Genomic DNA, 25,648 nt, shown 5'->3' on the forward strand with positions numbered 1-25,648 from the left:
TAAGTTACACCAGTGCTAATGACAAGGGGCGGCTGGCCTAGTGAGTTAGTTAGTTGTACCCATAAGAATGGAACTGAAGAAGAAAGGCTGTTAATGGTGACAGTATGGTGGGTGCTCAGAGAGAGTGGCCATTATGGTAGAGGAGCCTTGAGTGTCTGAGCAGCTTGGAGCTCGGCTCTGTGCTGAGGTGTGTTTACTGCATGTTTACCTGATATTTACTACATCCAGTAAGAAAAGGATGCCAGCCAGATCAGCCTGGCTAATAATGAGATCTGTGTCTGGAGACCCACTTCAGCTGTGCCCAGGGTGGTTAAACAGCTTCCACGCCAGGCAGAACAGAGGGCGACTTTGGTGGTCTGTCAGTCCTCACCAAGCTCCAGTTGTCTCAGCCCCAGCTCAGCACTGTCACAGTGAGTAGTCATGAAGCGGTTATCCAGCCACTTAAGGCTTCTGCTATTCCGTTTTTTGTGGAATGGAATAACTGCTCTTCCATGATGAGAGTACACAGTGAGGAGGCATGTGATGCTGAGCACCCAGAGGCTCTGCACAGCAGTTGTCACTGTGTGTTGCCATGGGACAAATGCAGAGCAGTGCTTGGAAAGGACATGTAAAGATGAGGCCTCTTGAGGAGACACTAATTCCTACTTAGTGAGTGGGCACCCACAACATGCATTTTCTATAGCACATTGCCTCCCTTTGAGGCGGAATAGAGAGCATTTACTAAAGTATTTGCCAGGGTGACCATGTCACGGAGCTTTTTGTGACCTGCCTCCCTCCATGTGATCATAGTTCTTAGAAGCATGCATAAGGTTCATGTTGAAGCCTTTCCCTGCAGGAGAGCCTTGTTGCTGTTCGGGACTGTCTGCGGTGGGCCATTCGAAAGTCTTGCAGCACCTAAGCCCATGTCTCTGTGCACGGTGGTACTGTAGAGCAAGAACCTGAGTTCAGGCACTTTGAGTATAGAGATGAAGTATGATACTAGGAAGAAAAAAAGAGAAGACAGTGGACTGCACAGAGACCAAGAGGGAGTGGTTGTCACTCTTAGGCAGTAGGAAAGTCAGGACCAGAGCTGGCTTTATGGACGAGCCAGAGAGGGAAACATCTGCACTGTTTGTGGAGGGTCTTCTGTGATGTACCCAGTAGTCCTGTGTGGCTACTGCTGTATTCAGAGGCTCATGGTGTGGAGTGACACCTCCAAGTCCTTGTACAAGGAAGCAGTGAAACAAGTTCAAACAAATAGGCATACACATTTATCCTCACATAGTAAATCTGAAAATGATAGCATAATTATTCTGTGCCTGCATGTACTGCATTTACAGCTGCTGTCTAAATTGCTTCTTTCTAGGGATTCTTAACATTTGGGACCTGAGGACCGGGAAGTTCCCTATCTATCGGTTTGAGCATGATGCAAGAATACAGGCCCTTGCGCTCAGCCGGGAACAGGCCACTGTTGCCACAGCTTCTGCCTTTGACGTTGTGATGCTATACCCTAACGAGGAGGGCTGCTGGCATGTAGCTGCGGAATTTGAAGTCCAGAAACTGGTAAGCTCTTCATGTGCTTCTTAGTTTGCATTCTTACACTCTCTGGGTCAGATATAAACAAACAGCCTGGGGCTTCTGTTCTTGAAATTTCCAACAGCCCACTGAGATGGGTGATAACAATGTCCTTCATTCCCCAGGAAGTCAAGAGCACCTCAGACTGGTAAATTGACTTGACCTTGGTTTCCAAGCCAAGAAGTTGTGATGTAATCCAAGTGCTGGTTAGAGGCTATAGCTTAATGTCAGACCCTTTGCTCAGTGTGCGTAATGTCCTTCTTTATTTATTTATTTTTTATTATGCGTTTGGGTATGTGCTCAAAAGAGGGTCAGAGGTGTTGGATCCCCAGGAGCAGAAGTTATAAGTTGTGAGCTGGGAATCTGATTCAGGCCATTATAAGAAGCAGTGCATGCTCTTAACTGATGAGCCATCTCTCCACCCCCAGCTTCTAAAACAAAAGAACACAGCAGTGCAGGCAAACATGGAGCTGGCTTCAGGGCCAGAGTGTTTTCCTTACCCATGATCCCAGCCTCTTTTCTGCCAGTATGGCACACTCACCCTGGGAGTTGGAGCTTCATTCCTGGCCTAACCCTGAGTGAGCAGCTGTGGTACATTGCAGTGTGTGTAGAAGGAAGCATCCACCCCACACTGTTGTCTACCTACAACTGAGAATAGCTTTGGAGGGAGTCCACGGATGTCAGCTCCAGGATGTCGTGTGAAGCTGAGCGAGCTCAGTGGCCTTTGCACAGAGCTCTGACAGGTTAAGTTGTTACCAGTCTTGTTCACCAAACACACGTGATTTGGTGATAAAGCAGTGTTAATCTCTCTATGCCGAATTTGGATTTAATTTGAGCATACTTCCTTTTGGCATTAGCCAGGGGAGTGAAAGAACCAGCCTTGAGTAAGGATGGATGGCAACTTGGAACCAGCTCCTCTCTCCATTTCCCTGTGGTAACTTAGATATGAGTAGCAAGCACCTAGTATCACTGCTTCACCTCCCCTAAGCATCCTCTGTGGATCAGCTCTGTTTCTCATAGTGTTCCTCTCACACGATCTGATGCTGTCAGTACATCCTGGGGCTGTGGAGAGACACATGGGGTGCAGGGCTTCCGTTTGTTCTGAAGGGCTAAAGAGCGCTATGGACCAGCCACAGTTATGCAAGCCAAGCACCCCTCATGAAGTGTAAATCCTGCCTTGGCAATCAGGTGCGATCCTGGGGCCGGCTGGAAGCTTTTGAGGTTGTTTACACCTCCCATCGAAAGATAGCCACTGCCAATCTGAGCCTCTTGGCCTGCTAGAAATTCTGCCGGAAGATGAAGTTAAATGGGTAACCAAAAGATGTATTTTAGGAAAACAAGAAATGAGGTATTTTAGAAACAGGAGTGAGCAGTCCTGCTTAGGGACCCATCAACTCTCAGCAATCTTTTCCAGTCCGGGTGCCAAGTTGCCACAGGATGCACTGTGTATCCCTGGATCAGGCACCCCTGGTCCATGGAGCCGGATCATCTTTGTTCCCTTGCTGTGCTTCCTGAATAACAGTGGCAACGTTCCCAGGTCTGTAGTGTTAGCTTGGAGCAGCTGGCCTTTGTGATGGACCCGAAGCCCAAGATGTTGGGCTGCGCAGCAACGGTTTGGGCCCAGGATTAGCAGAGACACTGGATGCTTGCTTGTGCTCAGCTCCCCAGGGCAGCCTGCAGAACTCAGGCTTTTGAGCACCTCGGGCATATTGTCAGGGCAATGGCTTTTCATGATTCCACAGTGACTCACCTTCAGCATTCACGCTCCCTGAGATTACCAAGCAGGTACAGTGTGATATAGACTACTGTGGGGAGAAGCAGATACTCTGAAAGTGTGCTGTTTCCCTGTATAGTCAGAAAACACTGACAAGAGTGTGGTTTGTCTGTGCTGGCCTCTACCCTTAGGTGGTCACATGGCACAGGGGGTCATTGCCTGACAGGCAGGCAGGAGAGAGCTAAGAACACAGATGTTTGGGCCATCATCTGATATTGTGTTTGTGGTACTTACACATAATTGGCAAAATGCTTTTGTTCATTTGGAACTGGGGGTATTTTACTTTTTAAGTTACCAGTAAAACAACAAAACAGACAAGGATAGTTCTAAACATTGCTGTGTTCAGGATTTAAAAGACCCAGAAAGATTAACAGTAGGAAATTGCCTTTTTTATCTCACAGCCTGTTTCCCCCTTGAAGACAGCCATTGTTATAAGATATACCCATGCCTAAGCCAAGTGCCTTGTGGCTCTGCCCATCTGCCAGAATTTCAGGGGGTAGCCCACTAGGAATCCTCTTCCCTTGCTCCCCCCAGCCCTAATTCATCCCTCAGTGATCTCATTTAGATCATAAGGAAGTCTTCAGGTTTTTTTCCTGTGGTTGTATGGTATTTGCTATGCGGGTGTCTATAAGTACTGACGGAGGGGCCTCCTAGGTCAGTAAGATTGGCACTCTGGTGAGCCTTGCCAGTCTCTCTTTAGAGGATTATGTCTCTTGTTCACTGCCAGCTCTGTGCCCTCAGGCCTCCAGATCCTCCTGCTGTGACAGGTGGAAATAGTGTTTGTGTAGACTTTGTTTTGTGGCTTCCCTTTTCAGAGTACATTGAATTTTGCTTTTGCTGTTACAGGCATCTTTTCATCAGCCATGTTCATCCCCCATAAGTAGTCCCTATCCCCAGCTGTTTCTATGAGCTGGGCCTATGTCCAGGGGAAATTCCTTTCTTGACTAAGTCAAGATGACTGTGGTGACTAAACAACACCTTTCTTCACAGGTTGACTACCTTGAAATAGTTCCGAACACTGGAAGGTATCCTGTGGCAATAGCCACTGCTGGGGACCTAGTGTATCTGCTGAAGGCCGAGGACTCAGCCAGAACCCTTCATTATGTCTATGGCCAGCCTGCTACGTGTCTGGATGTCTCAGCCAGCCAGGTTGCCTTTGGAGTGAAGAGTCTGGGATGGGTGTATGAAGGAAACAAGGTATGGAGACAGTGGCCTGTCCGTCATCAAAAAAGAGCATGGATTTCTTTGTTTTCAAAGGCAGCTGAAAATTTAAACTCTCTTTTGGTTTGGTTTGGCTGTTTGAAACAGGGTCTCACATATCCCAGGCTGGCCTTGAACTCACTGTGTAGCCTCCTGCCCTGTCTTGTCCTGAATTCTGGGAGTAGCCATGTGCACCACCACAGCCCTGGCAGTGTGGTGCCACTCTTGGCGCTCGTGTCTTCAGCTGGATTAGGGCAGTGTATGAGCATGGTAGAAAAATCCAAGCAATTAACAGAACATGAGATGGAGAGTTTCTCCTCCACTGCACATAAGAGATTATTAGTGACTTCCAGGGGTCCACGTAGAAGAGTCTACCATATCCATAGACGTGTCTGTAGACTAAGGACAGATCTTTGCAGGTGCCGGGTCATAGTGTGTGTCCTATTCTGTGCCTAGTGTTTTACTCAGCAATATTTTATATCTCCTGCCCTAGCTCCCCACCCTAGAGTTCCATCTTGTGCTTGGAGCTCAGAGGCCATGTAGCCAGTGCTCTCGATAGTGGACAAATATGTAGGCCGCCCTTACTGTTTGGGCTATCTTGGACAATGCTATAACCACACACTGCAACTTGCAGAAATCTTGTGTAGCCTGTCATTAGGATATGCATCAGAGTGCAGGTAGTCATTGCTGAACCGAGCTCTAAGGCAGAGCCAGTAAGACAGCTCAGCAGGTAAAGACACTTGCCACATAAGCCTGATGACCATCCTCCAAGCCCCACACATGTGTAGTGGCATATGTGTCCCCTGCCACCATTCACACATGTACATACAAACACACAAACACATGAACTAAAATGAGAAGTTTCTATCATAGTTTCTGTTGTCCCCAGCAGTGTATGAGAGTGCCTGCTGATATGTGTGACAGGGCAGGAGGACAGTCTTTTTATTAACCCTCGGCTGATGACTGTTTATCAATGCAGGTTCTTACCATCCTGATTGCAGGCCAACTCCTCAGTCCTAACATTGATTTATAGAACGTGTCCTATCACTGGGATCAGGGGAGACTTTGTTTGGCTTTCATTTCCTTCTGGTTTGCTTACTCTTGATGCCACTGGCAATTGAGGTCTTCCTGGAAAGGAACACCTGAGCCAAAGGCTCCTTCTCCTAATAAAGGTGTTCCCTTTCCTACACAGCAGTGATATGAATTGTAAAGGCCAGCTCTACATGTACACTGCCCAGCCCTGCCTGTCCCTATGACCCTGTGTGACCTCGGGCAAGTACCCCAGTCTTCCTTTGCCCCAACCCCTCTTTAGAAATTTTTTTAGATTAATATTTTATATCTTATGTGTGAGTCATTTATCTACACGTACCTCTGTGCACCACATGCATGGGCCCCTTGAGGTCAGAGAGCACCTCGGATCCTTGGGCTCCGGCCCTGAGCTGGGCCCTCCACTCCATGGAAGAGAGGTGGACTTAGTTCACATCAGTGCTGCTCCACTAGCCCTTGTACAGTTCCTCCTCTCTGCTGCTCACATTGGGTTCCAGGCCCCAGTGCAGTTCTACATTTCACTTTCCACATTTGTTTGAGCTGTGCTCAAAAACTGAAGCATCCTGGCGTCTAGTTACATACAGAAGAGACTGGTCAGAGGCCGCAAATTCTCTCTGCAAGGCAGCACTTTGTGCTTCAGCAGACCCACGCTTCTAACTGGGAAGCCTGCAGTGAGAACGAAGGAGCAGGAGGAGGAACTAGTTTCTCACAGTGTTCTGTGTCCTTCCTTGCTCTGAGGAAGGATGTGACTGCTCATTTTCTGTTTTGCCTTCACAGTTTTGTTTCCTAGTTTGTTAGTGTTCTCAATGAAGTTGGGGGGTGGTGGTAATACTAGTCTCTTTGAAATCTTGGTATTTTAAATCTTTGTCTCACTCTCTCTTTTTAGGTCCCTAGGGATTCACTTTCTAATAAGTGTGGGCTCTACTACCGAGCCATGTCCAGCTCTGTGCTCCTCTCTGTACTGTTGTAGTAATCTCGCAGGCCCTTGCTCCTTAACTTAACTGGATGGATAGATTTCCTCTACTAATGGAATTTTTTCTAATGCCTCTCAGACTTCCAACCCAATGCAAAGGATTGATTGTAATAATCAGCTGAATGAGACATTAATTTTTTTAATGTATGCTTAGCAATGCCTTGCCTAGAAAATAACTCACTCCTAGTTCTGTTGCTTCTAAATAACTCGCTGCTAGTGTTTGTTGCTCTTTTAAAGTGAGGCATGGAGGTGTGCTGACCACAAGAGTATTGCTAAACCTGTCGTTCAGCGCTGTTCTTTAGTTTCAGAGAGCATCTCCTCATCTCTACTGTGTCTTCTACATTCTCACAACAGCTGCATGTCAGTCACAGTTGCCAACCCATGTCAGTTAAGCTATGTAATGGAGGTTCAGTGACTCTTGTGAGCACTGTGATTTGGCCACATGCACTCAGCTTGGCAGTGCAAGGCCCTGCACCACCATTTATTAGCTTGCTGTGAGCCGCCTAGCAGCAGGTTTGCCTGGAGCTATGCACACGGGGGACCAGTGTCTGTGCCTCTGACCTCTATCTCTAGGACTCAGATGAAGGCTTTCTGAGAACAGAGAGTTGGTTCGTCTTCGTTTGTACCTGATACAGGGCTGGGGCTTAACTACAGTCCTCTGTTGATCAACCGTGCTAAAAGCACACTCAAGTCCAAATGCTGAGATGAATTTAGTCAGGAGCTTAAACTCTCCGTAGCCTGTAGGAGTGTCCAAGAGTAGTATTTCTGGGTCACTGGACAATGTTCTTGTGCCATATGCTGACAACATTGGGGTTTTATAGGCAGCACAGCTGTGTGAGCATTGAGTAATAGTGTTTCAGCATCCTTCCTCCATCCGCTCAGCAAGCCAGGTCATGTGGTCATTGAGGATACTTACTACATCAGTGTGTTTCTGGCATGGGAGTGTTAAACGGCATTACACACAGATTTCTTCACACTGGTCCTGTCAAGTGACTGAGCTCTGTTAATAAACCATTGATAGAGCTTATCTGCCTGAGCTTGGAAGCCGGGCTTTCCTCTGTGGTGCGGGCTGGAGGCCTCCGAGAGTTAGTATTCTCCACATCTGGACTCCCATGGACCGTTGTTCCCAGGCTTGATTTGGAGGTCAGGGCTGGTGGCTATACAGGATTTACCAGCATCATGACTGTATAAAGTAATAGGAAAAAAAAAAAGTCTAATTTATATTTTTGCCTTTAAAAGTCAGATTTTTAAACATTTTTATGTGTGTGGTGTTTTTCTTGTATGTATATTTGTGCACTGTGAGCATGCAGTGCCTACAGAGGCTGGAAGAGGGCACTGAAGCCATGGAACTGGAGTTACAGATAGTTGTGAAACCACCATGTAGACTCTGGGAACTGAATTCAGGTCCTTGGCAAGAGCAGCCAGTGCTTTGAACCTCTGAGGCATTGCCCCAGCTCCTAAACTTTTATTGTGACTAGATGAAGATATCTCCTGATCCAGATACAGATGTGGGTGGCACAAGTGGGAGATTCATCCTGGAGCCTCTCAAGCTGCTACCCATCATTTGGTTTTGGAGCCAAGTTGGTGTTGCCCATTTCTTGCACATCCCTATCTTTTTAAAGTGTGAATGCAGCCAGGTGTGGTGGTGCTTGCCTGTAGTCCCAGCACTCTGGAGGCAGAGGCAAGCAGATGTCTGCCTTCAATGCTAGCCTGATCTACATAGGGAGTGGAGGCCGGTCAAGGCTCCAAACAGAGACCCTATCTCAGAGGAGAAAAAAGAAAGCATTAAATGGCAGAACTGTGTTGCACCTTGCTTTTGCATGTAGTGAAGCCTGGTGAGCTCATTTTGTAGGACACAGAGCTCTCTGGTGCTGTTTTGTCGGGGTTTCGAACCTTCTGTCATTGTACCTGATGGACAACCTAACCCATTCAGCCTGCCACTGTGCAAGTATGCAGCACCAGTGTAGCATGAGCTCCTCGTTGAGGACCTGCTGGGTAAAGCAATGTGCTCCTTCATGGCACTGCCAGTGCTGCCTGCACTAAGGATGCTTGTGAGGGGTGACGGCATCCCACCCACAGGCCTCCTGGAGGTCCCTCCTCTCTGTAGGCTGTATGTACAGCTGGGAGAGAAGTGTGGGGCTTGGTGTGACTTTGCTGTTGAGTTCATGTTGGCATCTGTCTACTTGGAAGGCGAATGCTTTACTAGCATCGTGTGGCAGGGCCGGCAGCCCTCTTAGGCCGATGTCATGGTGCAAAGAGTAGTATCATGCATTGTTGTGTGCTTCCCCACTGCTTGTTGGATAATCCTTTGAGGGTCCATGATTCTATTGAACAGTTGGCAACTGTCTCTTCTTCAGCAGTGAGGGATGGACACGTGACTTTGGGTTAGGTGAGTGGTGCTGAGTAACCAAGGCTGTGTATTTTCTCTAAGGGCCATGCTTGCTGCTAATGGCAGGAATGATGGGCAGGAATAGGGCTTCCCACCAAGAGGAGTTACTCAGAGGTCTTTAACTTGCAATGGAAAAGAATTCTGAATTCTTGATGTTCGTTCTTGGGTTCTCAGAGTTTAGTGGTAAATGTCTTAGAGGTAGCCATTACTGAGTGGTAGGTGACAGTAGAAAGAAACAAAAGAAAAGTCTCTTGACCACATGACTTCATACTGCAGTGGAGAGTCAGCAAAGCTCTTAACACAACCCTTGATGCTCAAGCAGCCTTCCAAAATTTGTTTTGTGTCTCATAGTTGTGAATTCATCAGCAGTGCTTTTGTTTCTGTAACCATTTATAACAGCATGCCCCCTTTATTAATCTCTTTGCTGCCTGGATTGGGCTCTCTGGGTGGACAGCTAGGGCAGAGCTGCCACTGGTGGAGCATCATGCTGCTGATGAGCCTCCTGCCTCATAAAGGGAGCTGGAGCCCCACTTAGTGCTCTTAGCATCATTCTATGGATCTGGACATATTTCCCAATTTAGTTCTGAAGCACTTGGCATTTGATGGCAGATTGTATTAAGCAGCACGCGGCGCGCATCCTAATCAGGGTGAGGGATGAAGTCATCGCAGGCTGGAATGTGCTGGGCAGGGAGGCTGGCTTGGGCTGCAGCAGCTTACATCACACCAGAAAATAATTGCCTAAGTCTCTGAGCTGATGGCTTCCCACGTGCAGCTAGGATGAGACTTGGGATTGGTTGCCTGCACTGGCCACAAGGTGAGCTGTCTGTCTGGAGCCTCGGAGGTCAGAGCGTGTCTGCAGATGGGCAGCACTCTGCAACATCCTGCCACAATCAGAGAGCTGTGTTTCTCTTTTATTGGTCAAGTCTTGATACTTCACATGCAGGACAAATAAGTGAAAATTGAAAGTTTATAAAATATTTTCACATTCTCCCCAAACCTTTCTGATTTTCTTGTATTTGCTTTGTTGGGGCATTGATGGCTAACTCCTAGAGATCAGTTTTCTGGAAGGAGGAACGTCCAGCACTGTTATATCTTTCACATCAGTGAGCTGGTTGCACAGGGACAGCTTTTGTGCTCTTTGATAGTGACCGGCAATGCGGGTGTTTTCTCTTGTGAAGGTAGACACGGCGAACTCTGGGAATTCCAGAGTGCTGAAAATCTCAAACATAAATGGATGAGAAATGAACATTCAAGATTGTTTTGTGCAGGTCTTAGTATTAAAATAATGTCAATAACTGATCTTGCTGGTGTTATTGGTAATGAAAGATGAAGGAAACTCCCCTAAGTTTTAGTGAAACCCTTGAAGCATTCCCACAGAGGCCCAAGGTTGCTTGGGACTTATGCACCCCTTTCCTCAGAGGCCTCTGAAGACTTGGCGCTGAGTGTTTCTTGTTACTTCTCGGGGAAGTTAAGTATGATTTAGGATCTCTGCCTCCTAGAAGGTGAAACTACATGGTAGACAGTTTATAAAGGGAACAGGGGCTTTGACCAGGGAAGTGGGCAGGGCTGTTGGAATCATAAACTTCAAGCAAGTTACTTTCCTTGATTTTCCTGAGAAATTGGGATGATGCTTGGCATATGGCTGGTGTTCTTGTGTCTGCTAGCATTGGGGTGAAGTTGGACTTGTACATGCAGAAGCAACAGGCCTGTGGAAGGGAGCCTGAGGTGGCCCAGGCTGGCTGGACCCTGGTGGTCTGATCCCTGGGAGGTATGGGAGCCTGGCTTAGTTTCTTTTCCTGAGACTGGTAGAACAGGCCATGTGATGAGCTATGGGTACTAAGTCACTGGACAGCCTTGCTGGCAGGGCTGGCACCACACCTCAGATAGCTTCTGTCTGTACAAACCTTGCATAGTTTTGGTTGCCACTGACATTAGTAATGTTTTCTGATATTTAACTTACTTCATCAGTATTCTGAATGCATTGAGAAAAATTAGAAAGCATTACATTGGCTATAATGTCCATTAACCCTTTCTTATTAGGCTTTTGAACTAAGATTAGATTTTTATTTAGAATCTAACTTTTCCAGTGGCTTCCCTGAGTATATGTAGAATTCCTGTCCTGGTTCACCAGCCCGCACACATGGGAGACTGTGAACTTGGAGTTGACTGTTGTGATTATTTTCCCAGCACAGATGGGGATGGCTTTGATTTCTCTGTGCCAGATGAGTCTCAGGGTAAATATTGCCCAGACAGCAACTAGGTTTGTTAGTGTTAAAAATCAGCATGTTTTTCAGAGAGTCAGGATCTGAGGGGGCCTGGTGGAAATGTTTGCCATCTTCTAGGAGTAAAAACAGTAACTATGGGGTAAAACACATGCTCCCACACAGTCCAGACTATTAAGACCAATGGGCTTAGCAAGGAGGGAGAGTGGGAGAGCAAGGACACAGTATAGCGCATGGCCTCAGCAGGCTCAGTCTCCAGCTAATTCAAGTGTTTGCTGTATTCAGATAACACATAGCATGTAAAGTCCAAGACTTGGGCTTTTCACCCTGTACCCAGGAGACAATGCTTTATTAGCATAGCCCACCTCCCCGTCTTCTGTAAGGCCTTAGATTAGAGAGGGGGTTTAGCAACGTGTTGAGTTGCACAACTACTTCTAGTGAGTGGATGACAAACTACTCCTCACAACATTCCCTCAGCAATTAACTACACAGCGGATTCCCTTGCAGCTAGGCAGAGGAAAATTCTAGCTTAGCTCACACTTGAGACAGAGTGATTAAAGTTTGCCAAGTATTAAAATGAGTCCGCAAGTCCTCTGAAGGCTATCCATAAAAGGTGCCCAACCATGATCCAGCTGCTAGCCACTGCTTACCTCTGCTTCAAGGATAGTGCTCTAATGAGGGTCAACTTGCTCTTCCTAAACCTAGCTCCATGTCCAGCTTTATTCAGGTTCCTGTTAGCAGGTAGGCTTGGGCAGTGCCCTGTGCTCCTATTTCTACAGTGGGCTGGGGACTCCACTTCCCTATTTCCTTGGGTTGGGAGCTCATACATCTTGTTCACAGGAGATTTTGAAATGCACATTGAAAATGCCTCCAGAGCTAGATCCTTGTACCCCCACTCCCATTCCTGCACCCTTGCACTCCTTGGCATATCTATACATACTTGTACCCCCTACCCTTACAATACCCCTGCACTCTCTGGCACACCCACAGACACACACCCTTGCATTCCTTGGCACACACACACACCTGCAGCCTTTGCAATCTTTGTTGCACACACATCCACTATTTCAGAAAATCGTTTTATCAGAAAAGTGGCCCATGCCAAGCACTGTGGGTGAGGCCCTGTTGCCTGGCTTTCAAAACTCTCAGGAGTCAGACCCCACCCCAGCTTCCAGCTCTCTACCGGCACCTACAAGATGAGTCTCTATGCAGCTCAGAGGTGTCCCCCTCCTGCCCGGGACTAGCAGACGCCTCCTTTCCCTGCTCCCATCTCATCTTCTCATGTCCTTTCAGAAGAGGACATGAGGCCTCAGCTTCAGTCCCACAGTCCCTCCCCTGACCTCAGCACACATGAACCTGCAGCTCACATTTTGACCCTGTTGCCACCCAGCACTGTAGCTTACCAGAGGACAGTGGCCAGAAAGCCGGAGGCAAGGGCTTCCAGCCGAGGGACACTTGAGTTCCTCAGCATCTGGGAAGCAGTACGTTTGGGGGGGGGGGATAGAGTCCCGACTTGTCTGGGGGCAGCACCCACAGGAGCAGAGCTGGTGAGGAGTGTGTCCTGGCCAGGTAGAGCTAAGAGCCTACGGGTGTGCCATTCCCAGGACTACTGTTGATACTCGTGCTGGGACTGCCCTTGGGGTGCCCTGGGGTAGAGGTTTAAAGAGGGGGACATTGATGGCCAGACCCCAGTGAAGCCTACTTCCAGAACTCCCTAGCTGGGCAAGAGATGTGTCCTCTGTCAGTGCCATTTTCTTGTAGAAAGTGAGAAAAGTAGGGATTCCACCTTCTTTCTAGCGTTGTGAGGATCAGAAGAACCACGGGCACAGTGGAGTCCTGCACACAGAACTGTGCTGGCTTTTGGGAGTAGCCAGTTTAGGCAAGGATCAGGAAGAGGCACTCTAGTGTGGTAGCTGGGGTGGGAAGGACTGGGCTGTGCCTGGCCTGCTTCCCAACTGTTCCCTGCGTAGTGTGGGGCAAGTTATTTCAGATGGACTTCGGTTTCCTGGTAGCTCAGTGCCGGTGTTGGTATTCTGAATACACTCTGTAGTATATTCAGAAGGGCTTGTGGAAGAACGAGTGCCACACTGCTCTGCAGGTCCCCAGGGACAGCATTGCGTACAGTGCGGTGAGCAGAGGTCGCCATGCTTAGGGGATGTATATATAGCAAGTAAGGACACCCCATCTGTGGACTGGACTGTGCACCCACACCAAAGGCTGTGGCTGTTCACTGCTGATTTCAGCCCCCTGCAGCTGCCATTTGTTTCCACAGTCTAGTTTAGGGATCTTCTGCTTGTCTACCCTCTGAGCCTCTCCAGTCTAATTTGGGGTTGAAACAGAAGTCAGGCTGGTTAAAAGAAAGGGTAATTAGGTAAATACTCAAGTTTTCTGGACAAAGTCATCTGGTCTGTAGGCTGCAGAGTGCTCTGATCACTGATTTAAGATAACGCAGCATTTTCACCTTAAAGAATTCACATCCTGGTGTACTGCTTTGGTTTCTCCCCACACAAAGTGCATGCGCTGACCCCATGTCACATGCAGAGTGTCTGCCTGTGCCACTCTCTGTGATGACACACACCACACAGTTAGTCAGTATTTGGGCACATTTGCATAGTGACTCCAACTCTGCTGGACACAAGTGTTTCCTGCTCACTTCTGTCATCATGCTCATGATGGTCACAGCCTTAACTTCCCCTGTGGTGATGGTTACATAAGGAAATAGCTGAAGCCCATGGGAGCTACATCTGCTCACTGCTCTGAGGAGAACTGTACTACCCTGAGCATGCATCAGCAGAGAGACATGGGACCAGAGAATCCTGGACTCCACAGGATGCACTTACCCTGGCTTCCCTAGGCTTAGGTCACAGTAGGTGTTGGTTTAGCCTCGGTCTGGTCCTTTGTAGACATCTGCCCACATCACAAAGCCTCAAGCCTGGCACAGCCTATGTGATTGGCACTGCCTTCCCAGGAAGAGCCCAGTCCTGGAACGGCCAGGGTTGCAGGTGCATTGGCACGTGGTGGGCAGTGTGTGGGGCCTTGCCTACCCAGTGCCTGGCGACGCTCAGCAACACCGTCCCATCCCTGAAATATCTTGGCCTTGTGGGCTTGTTGCTCCAATTAAAACTTAAACACGAAAGCAGCCAGCTTCTTCCTTTGTGTGAGTGAGCTCGGACAGTGCCAGAGCATGTCATGGAAACTGTGGGGGGCTGTTTTCAGGGAGCTGTGCTCATGTTGAGGAGCCATCTCTTCAAGCGCTGCGTCTTGCTGGGGTGCTGCTGGGGGCGCGTGAAAGGAAGGTTTCTGTTTGCCAACAGTTAAGTCACCTCTGAGACGGTGGTGAAAGTCATTGTCCACATGTTCACAGACTTGGCTGCGCCAGGCCTCATGCTATGACTTATCTCTGGCAAGGACTTAAAATCGTCTCTCTGGCTGGTTGTCAAAAATTACATCATATCAGAGTAAACTGCTTTTAAATCAGACATCCATTATTCATGTATATTAACTGCTTTTTTATTTTTTTATTGGCTGTTTTGTGTGTGATTTACTTTTTCCCCCAGCCTCCTTGCCCTCCCCAGTTGTCCATCTTTCTCATCCTTTTTTTAAATCTGAGCTCATCTGTGAATTCCCTGGGCTGTTCACTTAGCTTTGTGTGTGAAGCAGTGTGCACACCTTGCTTTGTGGTGAAATGCCTCGCTTGTTATTACCAGGATTTATAGCCTTTCCCTTGTCTTCTGCATTTACAAAAATGAGAGTACCAGTGGCCTTACCAGGCAGCTGGACTGCCGGGTGGACAGCGGGCATGTGTGTTCATGGTCACACTCTTGAAGCCTGTCTTTCTAAGACAGTGTCGCTTATGGCCATGGTCAGACAGCGTGTGTGAGCTGCATGCTTCATCCACTTCATCTAGTGCATGGTCAGCCTGCATAGCACCTGACGCTGCTCTGTAATCCAGAGAAGTAGGCTTGTGTTCACCCCATGTGACTGGTATCTGGTGGCTATGGGACATTTCTCTCACTTCTGGCATTTGGAATAGGGGTTAGGGTCTGTCCTGTTATAACCACAGCTGTGCTGTGCCCGCAGCCATGCTGACACTTCACTGTGCCATTGGCGTTGGTTATTTTCCTGCAGTTAGTTGAGTCGCTGCCCCCTCCAACCTCTCAGACTGTTTTCTGAAATGCTTTTCACTTTACTCACTTTGTTACTGAAGCCCAGAGCATGTTTCTACCCGAAATGTCCTCATTTCACTGTCCCTCTTGAAGGCCAGCATGGCCCAATGGCCATGGTTCTAGGTTGACAGGTGTTTGCTCAATCGCTTGAAGATGCTGCTGGTTTTTGACACCCATTGACACTGGTGAATCAGTGGCTATGGAAGTAATTGCTGTCCCTCTGAGGACTCCAGCCCTCCCTTCACTATTGGAAGGTCCGGTCCTCCAGTTCTGAGCCAGCCTAGGAGCCCAGCAAAGCTTTGTCTCAAGAACAACAACAGAACCACAGCACAAGCTCATCACTTGGCTCTAATTTTCTGTGGTTTCACTCCAGCACCTCTGTATGGATTTATTTCAGTTTATCCTGTTGGGGATTTCTTGTGTTTCCTTTCAGCTGTACACTTGGGCAGTACCTGTTGAACACTTCTCTGTTCTCTCTGTGGAGCTCAGGTTAGATGTGTGTTGGACCAGTATGCTGATCCCCACTCACTTCCATCTGCATGTCTGCATGGTACTCTGAGGAAAGGCTCAGATCTAGCTTCCTGCTCACCTGTCTCCCTGGATCACCCTCGATCTTTGCTTAGCCCGTCCATCTATGGTGATTTCTAGAAATTCTGAGTTCAGTTTCTCAAATGTGCTCAGTTTGCTGCCTGCCCTGTCACATGGTAGGTGACTGTGTACACTGAGACTGTCTGCAGCCAACTCTGTGTCCTGAAACTCCCAATGCCTCCAAAGCCCATCCTGCTTCTCACTGGCTCTATAGAATTTGTCCTTTATTTTGAGTGGGATACACAGCTGGAATTGATTTGCAGGCACCACAGATGTCTGGGTGGCTCCAGGGAGTGGGAGCATTGTGCTCCCCTGAACTGAGCTGAGCTTCCCCAGGGAAGGGTTCCACCTTCACCCACCATCATTCTGGGGTCCACAGGCTCCGCTTTATGCAGAGTTCTCATTTGTGATGTCCCCTGTGCTGTCAGATGCTGGGTCCCCAGCTGCCATTCTCAGGGGTTCCCAGAGAAGCCCTGGCCTGGCTCTCATTCCTTTGTGGTCTCATCACTTTGGGCACCTGTGAATCATACCACTTCCCTTGAGGTGAGGAATGTGCAAAGAGGGGTTTGGTGGCAGACTTCAGTTGCACTTTGAGCTTTGTGCTGGCTTATTGGTATGCCGCTTTGTCAGACAGGAAGAGAGCCCAAAGGCTTGGGTGGGTGGACGTTGGGGCATCTGCCTGGGCAAGCTGCAAGGTCACCCAGGAGTGGAGAGAAGATAAGCAGGGAAGGAAAGGCCCAAACTGGAGTAAATTCTAGGTTTCCTGGTTCTTAGTCTGAACCACTTCTCAGCAAACACAAATGCATGCACCTAGCCCATTGCCAACCCACATCAGGACCATGGCATCTGGTATCTGCTGCTTGTGCTGAGCACTGCATGAAAGGCGGAGGGCAGCAGCACTTATGCTCCAGGGAGCTTAAAGCCCGAATCAAGGAAGAACTCTGCTCTGTGTGTAAGTGCTTGGTAACTAAGCTGCACCTGGTGCTCAAGACAGTCTTGAGACTGTTTGACCCTCAGTGTTGGAGAACTGCAAGCAGATGACACAGTTCAGGGTGGCACTTGGGAACACCAGATGCAGCATGCTGGCTGACAATAAACACCCCCTGCTCTGTTGATTGTAGAGAATCCTGAGTGCCAATGGTGAGGTTGGGGGATGGAGAGCGGAGCACACTTGCCTGGATGCAGACGGAGAACGTGAGGCCAGCTCGCTCGCTCTGTTCAGAAATGGCTTCTGCCTGGGGCTTTTCCCCCAAAGATCAAAGTATATGTGGTAGTGATGAGAGAGGCCGGGTAGCCGGGAGGGAGAAGAAGGGTCAGTTGTGTCTGCAATATCCAAGACTTTGGGTCAGGACTTCCCTTCGTGTCTTTGGAATTTACTCCATCCCTGTTGAGTACGCACCTTGTTTAAAGGGAAACAAGCAAATTCTCTTTGATTCAAAAGGTTCTTAAGAGTGCTGATGTCATGGGGAGAGGCCTTTTCCACCACTGACCACATTGGTTAGGCAGCCTGGGGTTCTGAGAACATTCTGAAGTTTTGGTCAAATTAAAGTCAGTTTGCCAGAACATAGCCACAATTCTGTCATCAAGGTGCCAAGCTCCTTGAAGACATCTCTGTCTATGGTGGCTCATGTCCACAGATGGTGATGTCAGTCCTGGGTTTAGGAAGAACCTGTGCTGAATACTGGTTTCACAGAGTGGAGGAGAGGGTGGCAAGCTTTGAGCTAGCCCCAGTGTAAGTGACGGTGGTAGCCATCTTCCAGTCCTTCCATTGTGATTTGGCTAGAAAGCCACAACCTCTTGACACCCTAAACAGACCTGGTCATGTGTAGAAGGTACAGACCTCCCAACCCAGAGTAGTCTCTGATGCTTTCCAGATATTGGATCTGTGGCCATCTCCTTCCCAACAGCATAGGCCAGTACAACAGCTCCCTCATGCTTGAGACACCAGCTGCTAGGACACAGCAATACAATGGCTCTGTGGTCCCAGAAGAGGCAGGTCCCGCATGCAGAAGAGTGGGACAGCTGGGACAGCAGCAGCTGGCCAGACACGGCTCTTTGATCTGGCAGTGTGTCGGCTGCCACACCCATTCACTCCAGTGCCTGCTACACAGAGGAAGACTCATAAATGTTCTCACCAGCTGCTGAATGTTTTATCAAAAACCAAATCGAAGCAACTTATTTACCAGAATGGACTTATATATGCACAGACATTCAAAAGACCCAGAGTCACTTGTATTGGAGACATCAGCATCAAGAAAACACCAGCCTCTCACAGAAAGGACTTTTGCACGTACCAAACAAGAGAGACAGACCTTCACACTAAAAACCTATACATCTATTACCAGAATGTTTGGGGTGGCTGGATCCTCGAGATGGATCACAGTGGACCACCACACTCTTTTGTTACACAATTTACTGTAATAACTCACTATAAGAGGCATTACATTTGGATAAAATATGTTTTTAAATATAGGCTTGAGAGCAGTTGGAATAGTTGAAAATTGACATTCTAAAGCTGTGTTTTATCAGAAACAAGTTAAGTTTTCTGTGGAGGAAATTAGCAGAAATAGAAAACCTTCCTGCCTGGTCCCTTATGAAGAGGATGCTTTCATTCACATAGGGTCACACAGATTCACCTGGAAGACAGAAGGGAGACGTGAGAGCTTGAGCTCACAGTGCATCTCCTGCAGATGTCTGCAGGACACAGCATCTGCTGGCGTAGCTTTAGGAAAACTCCTAGAGACACAGTGGATGGCAGCACACGCCTGGGCCGTGATTGCTGCCAACGCTGCCGAACCTGCATTTGATGCTTGGCTAATCTATCGACTCGGTGGCCACATTAGTGCAGAGCATCTGCTCCCAGACTGCAGCTGAGGGGAGTTTCCCCTTCTCTCAAGCATCTCTGAACGCCTCTGAGAACAACTCAAGTGGTCGTGGGTTAAGACTCATCCAACCAGGGCAATAAAGAGAAAAATTAGTCTAATGCATGGTCTTAACAAGAGGGAGTGTGAGCATGAATAATTGATATCACTAGTCTGTGGCAATCAGATAAAATGAAGTCCCATTTGCTCAACCTTATTAAAAGAGAGAGAGTGTGGGAGGGAGGGAGCCATGGTAAAGGTCGTTAAGGGACTTGTATCGTGGAAGACCTGCCTTGGAGATGGTAATGTGTTTTCCAATCTCTGTGGTCTTTAACTAAACGCAATGGTAAAGGTTCTCTTTGGATGGTTCTGATCCGTTGAATTATTGAACATTTTAGAAATACTTGACTGCTGACTTAGATGTCTTTATGATGAATTTGCAGAGTCTTTTTGGCGGGGATTATCTCCCTGTATCACTCAGAGATGATTCATCCACTTGTCAAAAAGGAAATAGAAGAAAGTGGAGGCCGCTGCTGGCTTCTGTGAGCCTCAGTTCTTGCGCTTTACCTGTCTGCTGCTGAAGGCCCACCTTCCTTCCACACTGATGTACTGTAAAAACAAAAAGGTCACTCCAAAATATTGAAATCTCTGTGATGATAATTAGGTCCGAAATGGTTGCTTTTAAATTTTTAATAAATCTTCTTAAATTGCTAAACAGTAACTGTACTTGTCCAGGGGGTGCCGTGGCATTTCTGTGCATGTACAGAACAGGACCTGTGCCTGAGTGTCTTACCTCAGAACTGCTGCTTCATGCTGGGAACATTTTCAGAACACACCAGCAGGTTGCTGGTTTTCAGCTTTCCTCCTCCCAGAAACCACCTGTGATAATGTCCACTCAGCTGCTGAAGATGGATTTGATCATGTCTGTATTGAAAACAGCACCATTTTAGGGCTTGTTTTGGTTTGTTTTTTTGTTTTGTTTTGGTTTGGTTTTTTAATTGTTGAAAACTTTTTGTCAGGCCATAGCACACACCTTTAATCCCAGCACTCATGGAGGCAAAGGCAGATGGATACACTCTGAGTTGGAAGCCAGCCAGGGCTATACAGTGAGACCCTGCTTTTATGATGAATGATTGAATGAATGAATGAATCAATGAATCAATGAATGAGCGAGTGAGTGAGCAAGCAGATCTAACTTTCTATAAGGAACTTTTGTGTTTTGTTGCATCTTGGCTTGTACATTAGGCGTTGAGAAGGCGTTGTGGATTCTGCCACTGTCTTTTGGCAGTAGTTAATTCCCCTGACCATGGTGTTAGACTCCCATGGATTCTTGAAGATTCACATGTTAGAAATGTATGCCACCATGAGACTGATGGTTCTCACTGTGGAGATGATTTAATTTGTTAGGAGTTTCTCAGGACTGACATAAGAATCACCACTCATAAGTGTTAAGTGTCTGGGTTAATCAGAAGAGTTCTCATGGTCTCCATGGAAATGCCAGAGTCACTCTGCAAACCCAGAGTGCTCACCATGCACACGTTCAGCGGAAGTCAGTGGAAGTGTAGTGGGAAGGCCTTTGCACTGTGAATTTGGACCAGGATTATGTACTGTTTACCAAATGACACCCAGTTGAGTAGTAATATCTTTTATTTAAAAGCTGACTACACATACACCTTCAATCCCAGTGCTCAGGAGGCAGTGGCAGGTGGATCACCAAGTTCAAGGCTAGCCTGGTCTACAGAACAAGTAGACAGCTAGGGCTACACAGAGAAACTTTGTCTCAAAAACACAAACAACAAATACAAAAACAGCAACAACAAAAGCTGACCCCAGGAGAATAAAGGTAATCCATCCTTTATTCCCCTGTGCTGAAGAAGAGGCACACACACCCTCAGTGAGAGTATATAGCCTGCAGGCATCTGCCCTCTGTCCTTCACACCCAGAACAAAGTTTCCAAACCCGGAGTGGAGAGCTGGGAGAGAGGTGCTGTTGGACTGGAGCTCAGTGTGAGGCACCATGGTGGTGTATGTTTACAGTGCCGCTTCCCTCAGTTGCTGTAAGCTCTTCAGCTAACCCCAGCACAGCTAACCCCTGTAACCTGTAGCTTTCATTCCTTAAACACAAAACACAGAAAAGTTCAGTTTAGCTGTGGAGAGAACAGGCTGCCTGACCTGCTGCTCATCATTCGTCTCTGCCCTCCTGCTTTTGCTTATACTTTGGTGAAGGAACTCTGGTTTTCCCCTTCTTGGTCTTTTGTCACTTGAGTAGCCAGTGTCCCTCTACTCTCAATGGCCTAGAAGTGTCTAAGCCACTGAGTAGCAGAGCGTCCTCTGGGGACAGAATGAAATAAATGCTCACTCAAGGTTGGCACAGTGCAGACTGTATGACATCCCCTGACGCCTAGGACTGACAATCTGTGCTTTCTTCCCACTCAGATCCTGGTGTATAGCCTGGAAGCAGAACGCTGCCTCTCGAAGGTAGGCAACGCGCTTGGAGACTTCACCTGTGTCAACCTCCGAGATAGCCCTCCCAACCTAATGGTCAGCGGCAACATGGACAGAAGGTAGGTCAAGATGATAGCTGAAGGGGCTGAGAGTGCCCCACTCTTCAGCTTTGTCCCCAGCCCCCCACCCAGCCCCTGGACTTGGAACAGTCTTATATTAGGTAATAGTTGGACCTGCTATGCCTGTGCTTCGCTTCTGAAGCAGCACAGGACAATTCTCCTTTAAGGCAGTTGGTGGACGGTCCAGTGAGACCACTTGGAATATCTTTTGTCCCCCTGCTGCAGAATTAGTTTGGCACCGAAAAGCTTGCTTTCCAATATTAAAAACAATAACCTAAGGGACAGGCCGTGTTCAGCACAATAGGGATGCCTGCCAAGTGATGCCAAGAGTGTATTTCAGAGCTCTGTGTGTCCCTCTGCTGACAGGAAAGAGACTTGATGGGAACAGATTCCACTTTCTATTTAGCTGATTAGCGGCCTTCTCTTTAACATGTTGGCTGAGGGAGTCAGTTTTCCTGGTACAAGGGCCAGTGCCAGCCTTCCACACTGTAGGATTAAAGTGTTTGAAAAGACCCTTCCCATCCAAATTTTAGTTTTTCCTCTTGTCTTGTCTTTTCCTTTGCTTTATTTCTGCTTTTTGGCTAGTTACCTGCTATGTCTGATCCAGTGCCCCAGAGAGAGGTAGACTAGATGGGGTGCCAAGGCTGCTGGCACCCCTCCCCTGGGCCCAGCCCGGGGCTGCAGGTGCTGGGCTGCCCGGCTGTGAGTATCAGCTCTGAGGCGGGTGTTTCTTTGTGCCAAATCCCAGAGCTCTGTCCCAGAAGAGTAGCAGCTTACAGAAATCACTATTGAATCACATAGTGTTTCCAACCCCTGAGCCTCACCCACTAGCCCCACCCCACCTAGAGCAAAGAGAGCCTGAGCGTGCTTTGTGGGGAGAAGGCAGTCGGTCCATCTCACAGGGGCTTCTCAGTGACTCAAAATGTGGGGCTTGTAAATGGAGCTCTGAGTTCAGTGTGCCAAGGCTTGGGGGCTGGAGAGACAGCTTGGTCAGTAAATGACTACTGGGCAAATGTGACCTGAATTTGGATCCCAGAATACATGTTAGGAAAAAAAAAAAAAAAAAAAAAAAAAAAACAACAACAACAAAAAAAACTGGCAGTCTGAGCATGGTGGTTCACGCCTTTAGTCTCAGCACTTGGGAGGCCGAGGCAGGCAGATTTCTGTGAGTTCAGAGCCAGCCTGATCTAAATAGTGAGGGCTAGGCTGGCAAAGGCTACAGACCCTGTCTAAAACCAAACAATGACAACTGAAAAAGGCATGGTCACACTCATCTGTAGCCCTAGGGCAAGGGGCACAGGCAGGCAGGACTGGCCTCAGAGATCAGTGGCCAGCAAGTCAGAGAGCTCTGGGTCCATGAGAAACCTTTCTCAAAAGATAAGGTAAAGGACAACTGATCATAGGGATGCTGACCTCTGTGACTTCCACATGGCCTTTTCACAGGTGCACACATTCCACACATGTACATGCATACACACACACCCCCCAACAACTGCCACCACCACCTACGCTTGGAAAGTAGCCTCAGTGTGTGACTAGGGAAACAGATCACTCCCTGTGAGCTGAGTGTCTCCACTCTTTCTGAGTGGAGCAGATGTCAGGAGCCTTTGGGGAGCCCAGCTCCAGAGCAGGGGAGCCCTGTATCTGAAGACCTTAGCCCAGACAGCTCTAGGATGGCACAGCCACTGTCAGCTGCCTCTCAAGCTGTCCTCCAGGACACGTACCTATTCTCAATAAAGCTGCCCTTTTCTTCTGGAGTGTACCCACCTCATCACACACCATGACTAGATGAGGAGCCACGTGCCCAGTTCAGAAGGCCCTCTTGTCTGTGTGATACCCAAAATGGATTTTAAGAAATCCCTTTTTTTTTTTTTTTAAAGAATGTAGTGGAATTGAGTTTTTTAAAGCAGGGAGGTCCCAGGTTCTCAGCACAGCACAGATGACAGACAGGGACAGAGCTCTTCAATGTTAGAGCCCTGGCTGCCCCCACCCTTTAGAATAAACCCAAACAGTAAACCCAGCGTCCAGGCCTAGGCTTGCATTTCCAGTGAAGGTTTACAGTTAGTCCTTGGAGGAAAAGCTAAGAGCTGCCTCCCCTAAGAATCCAGACTCCTCTAGCCTTCCCTTGTCCAGGCATGTAGTTACTATGGAAGAACTGAAAGCATTTTTAAGCCAGTATCGGTAAGTTTTCTTACATATGTAGGCTAGCCCCTGCTAGGGCAGCCATGCCCAATAGCTAGGAGTAGTTAATAGACCACTGTCCCCAACCCTAAATCATTATTCTTCTCTCTTCTCCTGAGGAAACAAAGGCTTTTTAAGGGCTTAAAAACCTCATTCAGTTCCAGAAAAGTGCCTAAAGCCTCCTGCCCCACCCTACAGCTCTGTCGTGGGAACCCCTGTTCAGGGCAGGCCCGTAAGAAAACACTGGGGACATTGGGAAGCCTCCTGGTGCAGCCACTTCCCCAGGGAGCTTCGCAACAGCCCATCAACTTGACTGCCCTCTGCAGCTCTAGGTGCAGAGGGCTTTTGTATTTTATCTGTGGGTTTGCTGGTGGTCAGACTGAGGGCAGCACACTGAAACCAGAACCTCCATGCTCTTGTCAGTGAGTGGAGGAAGCTTGTAGGTACTGGCAAGTGCTGTGTCTAGTAAGACCCCTCCCTGTGTGCCTCTTGGACTGCTTGTCTCTCACCAGTAACACCCAGGGTCTGGAGTAGAACATGCTCAACTCTCCGCCTGGGAGAGCCAGGGCCATAGTCAGTGCTGACAGCAGCTGTTGGATTGCTAAGGTATACTCCTTGGACCAACATTCTCACCATTCCCAGATTTAGTTTAGAGTGTGTGCGCGCGCGTGCACGTACACATCCATGTGTGGGTGTATGTGGGTGAGTGTGTGCATACTATAGCACAGTGTGGAGATCAGAGGACAGCATTGTCTGTCAGTCCTTGCTGCCTCCATGTTGCCTATGCATGCAGACTGGCTGGTCCAGGAGCTTCTGGAGATGTCAGGTGGAGACCTCATATCTCATCACAGGACCACTGGATTACAGACATGTGCTGCTGTGTCCAGCTTTATCTGGGTCTTGGGGGCCCAAACTCAGGTCCTTATTCTTGTCTGCCAAGCAAAAGCCATCTCCCCACTGCAAGTTCATTTTCAGAACCCCTTCCTTGAGGTAGAGTTCACATGCCATGTGACCCACCAGCTAACTGCACAGTTTCAGGACAGTACCCAAGACAGATGCCCTGTATCATGAGTAGTCACTGCCATCTCCCCCAAGGTCTCCATTTCTGAGCAACCACCAGCTGACTTTCCTTTGGTATGCATTTACCTGTGGACATTTGTGTAAATGGGTGACATGTGATCCCTTATGACTTATTTCTACTTAGTCTAATGTTTTCAGGGTACACCCATGTGGTAGCGTGTATTAAAACATCACTCCCTTTTTATGGCCAAGTAATACCCATCATTGGACAGACATCTGTCCATCTAATACAACATCTAATCCAAGAATTACAACATCCGTCCGTCCATGTCTTTAAGCTAGTGGATGTCTGAGTGGTTTAGTTCATTAAATTCCTTAATAGTTTTGACCATTGTTGTCATTCATGTGTCATGTTTTGTGCATCTTCAGTTCTCTTGGGTGTAGACACCTGGGAGTTGAGTTGCTGGCTTCAGTGGTACGCCACGCTCTGCCTGCCCTGGCCCTGAGGAATCTTCCAGTTCCTCCATGTCTTCAGCCATGTGCTGTCCTCCGTCTCTGTGGCTGGCAACTAGTGTGTGGTGTGTACTTGTGCTTTGCATCGCCCTCGGGGCCCACCTCCTGTGCTTTTGACCCTCTGCATGTTCCATGAGATCTGTCTATCCAGATCCTGCTTTTAGGGTTGAGATGTGGTTCCACTGTGTACATGCCTAGCACGTCACGTGCTACCACACCCACTCCCAAGTCTTGCCTGTTTTTTGAGACAGGGTTTCTCTTTGTAGCCCTGGCTGTCCTGAAACTCACTCTGTAGACCAGGCTGGCCTCTAACTCACAGAACCGCCAGCCTCCGCCTCCGCCTCCCAAGTACTGGTATTAAAGATGTGTGCCGCCACCGCAGCCACCACCACCACCAGGCTCCTAATCCTGTTTTTAACTGGGGTTTTTATTGTTGGGTTGTGGCAGATCTTTTACTTCTGTGGGTGTCAGTCTCTTAGCAGATGTGTCACTTGCAAGTATTTCCTTGTGTTAGCTGCGTCCTCACTTGTAGACAGTGTGTAAGATAGGCTTTAAGTATGATGGAGTGTTACTTATCTAAATGTTGTTTTATTGCTT

General features: G+C 48.1%; 1 protein-coding gene across 1 annotated transcript in view; it reads left to right on the forward strand.

The window, feature by feature from the left end:
• Fbxw8 (F-box and WD repeat domain containing 8) overlaps positions 1-25,648 on the forward strand; it is a 92,172-nt gene that overhangs the window by 58,028 nt on the left and 8,496 nt on the right. Inside the window, exons 6-8 of the mRNA XM_021642678.2 lie at positions 1,346-1,542; positions 4,319-4,525; positions 21,210-21,337. Coding sequence (XP_021498353.1) covers positions 1,346-1,542; positions 4,319-4,525; positions 21,210-21,337 — 532 coding nt within the window. The remainder of the gene's footprint in view (positions 1-1,345; positions 1,543-4,318; positions 4,526-21,209; positions 21,338-25,648) is intronic.

The sequence above is a fragment of the Meriones unguiculatus genome, chromosome 4 (genome assembly GCF_030254825.1).
Source record: "Meriones unguiculatus strain TT.TT164.6M chromosome 4, Bangor_MerUng_6.1, whole genome shotgun sequence".
NCBI classification, from domain to species: Eukaryota; Metazoa; Chordata; class Mammalia; order Rodentia; family Muridae; genus Meriones; species Meriones unguiculatus.